This window comes from Myotis daubentonii, chromosome 1 (genome assembly GCF_963259705.1).
Source record: "Myotis daubentonii chromosome 1, mMyoDau2.1, whole genome shotgun sequence".
Lineage (NCBI taxonomy): Eukaryota > Metazoa > Chordata > Mammalia > Chiroptera > Vespertilionidae > Myotis > Myotis daubentonii.
The window spans coordinates 30,215,955-30,219,697 of record NC_081840.1 but is presented as its reverse complement, the minus strand read 5'-3'; the positions used below and the strand labels follow the sequence as shown (position 1 = coordinate 30,219,697).

At 51.0% G+C, this 3,743-nt stretch overlaps 1 protein-coding gene across 3 annotated transcripts in view; it reads left to right on the top strand.

Annotated features, from left to right (window-relative positions):
* The first annotated feature begins 2,372 nt into the window (after positions 1-2,372).
* The window catches only part of MTHFD1 (methylenetetrahydrofolate dehydrogenase, cyclohydrolase and formyltetrahydrofolate synthetase 1), a 60,782-nt gene continuing 59,411 nt past the window's right edge, over positions 2,373-3,743 (top strand). Inside the window, exons 1-2 of one of the 3 annotated variants that reach the window (XM_059693714.1) lie at positions 2,373-2,450; positions 3,019-3,732. Coding sequence is in view for 1 of the 3 variants with exons in the window: in XM_059693723.1 (XP_059549706.1) it covers positions 3,692-3,732 (41 nt within the window). In the remaining 2 variants the exon portion in view is untranslated. Of the gene's footprint in view, positions 2,451-3,009; positions 3,733-3,743 lie in introns of those variants that run through there. The other 2 variants (XM_059693731.1, XM_059693723.1) reach the window with 2 other exon arrangements.

Genomic DNA, 3,743 nt, shown 5'->3' with positions numbered 1-3,743 from the left:
AAGAAAAACTGCAAATTAACTAAACATGTACTCTGTAGATCAACCCACAATGTTCTAGCCTACACAAAATCAAATAAGTAGCTCTAAATAGAATGCAACTGTAAAACATTCACTTTAAGGTGCGACCCTAACAATGACAATAGGTCTCAGAAAAAAAAAAAAAAGCAAGTAACATGATCTATAGTTTTATTTTTATTATTATCTCATTCACTATGTAAAAATCTTATCTTTCCTACTACATTAAAGGTACCTAAGACCAGGATATATTTCTGATGTATCGCTATCATCCTATTCTAGGTGCCAAAACTACAGATTGAATAAAGAACCCAACAGGAAAGAAACTCTACATACAAAGTTAACTTATATAGATGATAGAACTTTTCTCCCAAACTAATCTTATAAAAATATTAAAAAATGTATAAGGAGACTAAAGCAAAAATAAACAAAATAAAGAAATATGGCATAATTATTCTATGATTTTAGGTTTGTACATGACTATTCTATTTTTATGCACTCATAAGATTTGTCAATACTTCAAATTAGAAAGATAGTCTGCTATGCTTCATATAGTAGAAAGTAAAAACCATAAATTTTGACCATATCAGGCACAGAGAAAATTCCAACTTCACGGTCGGTTCCCAGAAGAAATCTGAATTGCCCAATATGAGTGGCTTCCCTGCACAATCTATCAGTAGAATGTTTCCACATCAAAGAAGCTGTTGCTAGGGGAATGCATCACAGAGGTCCAGGGAAGGGAAAGGAGGATCTCTAAAAGTGGTACTACTAGTAAGACCTGTGGGTCTGTATTTCCCTAGTCAATGAAGTGAAAACACAAAGTGGTTTCATCAAGCATTAGTGAACTTCAGAACTCTTAAGAAAGTGACCCCACTGAAAGTAACCATTCTGGAAAATGTGAAACTCACATTTTGGGTCTTTCTTTTGAGGAATTCTTGGAATAAGTCAAATTTTATATTCCAATACCTACACCTCATCAAGGGAGAAGTACTTTGAGAGGAGGAGAAAAGTGATGATTCCATCTACTATTCCTAAAGTAAAGATGATTTGTCTGAAATGCTGATATCTTATTCCAGGGATGTACTTTTATGCCAGCAAAAGTACAAACCTATTATATATTCTTGATATGAGAATCACTAGGATTATATTTCAAATATCATCTAATATAAGAGTTGTCAACTTTGCCCGTACATCAGAATTTCAAAGAAAACTCAATATATATTGATACCCTGACCCTATCACATGTTCTGACTTAATTGGTCTACAGTGGAGCCTAAAAGCATAAATATTTTTAAAAGCTACACATGCGATTCTAATGTGACTTTAGGGTTGAGAAAGGCTGTTCCATTATCTTCATTTATATATGATAATAATGAAGCAGGGAGAAATTGATTTTCAAAGGAATGAAAGTAATGTTTACTAACTAAACCAGGAAAATGAGAAATATTTTTTCCTCTCAAACCAGCTTTTAAAATTGCATCCACAAGCAGCAGAAATCTATAATATGGCTCAGTGGATGCACATCCACCTATGAACCAGGTCAGATTCCTGGTCAGGGCACAGGCCAGAGTTGGGAGGTTCCATCCTCACTAGGGGGCGTGCAGGAGGCAGCAGATGGATGATTCTCTCATCATTGATGTTTCTATCTCTCTTTCCCTCTCCTTTCCTCTCTGAAGTCAACAACAAAAATTTTTTTTAACAGAGTAAAATTTAAATATTACCACCATGCACACAAAAAGATAATTACGTGAGGGGATGGAACTATTAACTACCTAATTGTGATAAGAATTTTGTAATAAATACATGAATTAAAACCATCACGGTGTACACCTTAAACTTACATACATGTCCATAATACCTCAAAAAAGCTGGGGGCGGGAGGAGGGAGGGACTTAGGAGACCTGAACAATTTATCTCTGAGCTGTATCGGATGACTGTAACCTAACTCACAGGACTCGGGGCATGTGCAGAACCAGTCCTCACAAACACCCAGCTGCCTGGCGTCCTCCCGTTCTGCTCCCCAGTCTCCCGTATCCTCCGGAGAGGACGCCCACGGGGAGGCCCAGCAGCCCTTGCTGGTCACTAGGTGGCTAGTTTACCTGAGGCCTCCAACCCTTCTCCAGCCCCGACTGTGCGGGCGTCTGACAAGGTCGAGCCTTGCTGGCAAAGCGGACGACCCGCCCTCTGCACTGGCCAACCCCGCGGCTACCCCGGACGCGGAGGTGACCCCGGAAACGGACGTTACCCCGACACGGAGGTGACCCCCGCACACGGAGGTGACCCGCACGTGGAGGTGACCACGCACAAGGAGGTGACCCCGGATACGGAGGTGACCCCGCACACGGAGGTGACCCGCACACGGAGGTGACCACGCACAAGGAGGTGACCCCGGATACGGAGGTGACCCCGCACACGGAGGTGACCCGCACACGGAGGTGACCACGCACACGGAGGTGACCCGCACACGGACGTGACCCCGCACACGGAGGTGACCCGCACACGGACGTGACCACGCACACGGAGGTGACCTGCACGTGGAGGTGACCCGCACACGGACGTGACCCCGCACACGGAGGTGACCTGCACGTGGAGGTGACCCGCACACGGACGTGACCCCGCACACGGAGGTGACCCGCACACGGAGGTGACCCGCACACGAAGGTGACCACGCACACGGAGGTGACCCGCACACGGAGGTGACCACGCACACGGAGGTGACCCGCACGTGGAGGTGACCCGCACACGGACGTGACCCCGCACACGGAGGTGACCCGCACACGGAAGTGACCCCGTACGCGGGGGTGACCCCGCACACGGAGGTGACCCGCACACGGACGTGACCACGCACACGGAGGTGACCACGCACATGGAGGTGACCCGCACGTGGAGGTGACCCGCACACGGACGTGACCCCGCACACGGAGGTGACCCGCACACGGACGTGACCCCGTACGCGGAGGTGACCCCGCACACGGGGGGGGGGGGGTTACCCCGCACACAGAGGCGCAGGCGCCGCCGCTCGGCCGGCCTGAACCGGCGGGCGGGGCTTCACGGTGGCCGAGCCTCAGTCCCCTGAGATCTTCAAGTTACGGGCGCCGCCCAGACCCCACGACTCAGCCTCGGTTGGGGGCCCGTTTGACAGCGTGGTTGGGCGGGAACGCCACTGCAGAACGCGCGCGCGAGCGTCCCGCCAGAACGCTTTTGGGGGAAGCCCGCGCCCTCAGCCCCCGGGGACTTGCTTCCCACCCCACCCCCGCATCCGGGAGGGTCTGGGAGACCGTCCGGCTCCCGCGCCCGCGAAACATCTCCCGCGAGACCGCCCCTCCGCCTCCGCACCCGATAGGCCGGAATAGAGACCCCGCCCCCTCCTCAGCGGTTCCCCGCCCCACACGAAGGCGCTTCCACCAGCCACTCATTTCTTCCCTCCAGGCATCACGGAGTTCAAATTCCCGCCGTATTCCAGACCCTCCACCCCCTCGCTGCTCCCAGACGAAGGGCAATGCGTTCTCTCGGACTGCGCACGCGCAGGCAGGGGCGGGCGGGGCGGGGACGCAGGCGCAGAAGCAAGCTCCTCCTCGGCGGTCGCTAACCTCGTGGGCCGGCTGTCCGCGGCAGCCAGGGGAGTCCAACCTTGATTTCGGCGGCATCCATCGTGGGCAGCGGACTAGGAAAGGTCATGGCGCCGGCGGAAATCTTGAACGGGAAAGTGGTCTCCACGTAAGCACCTG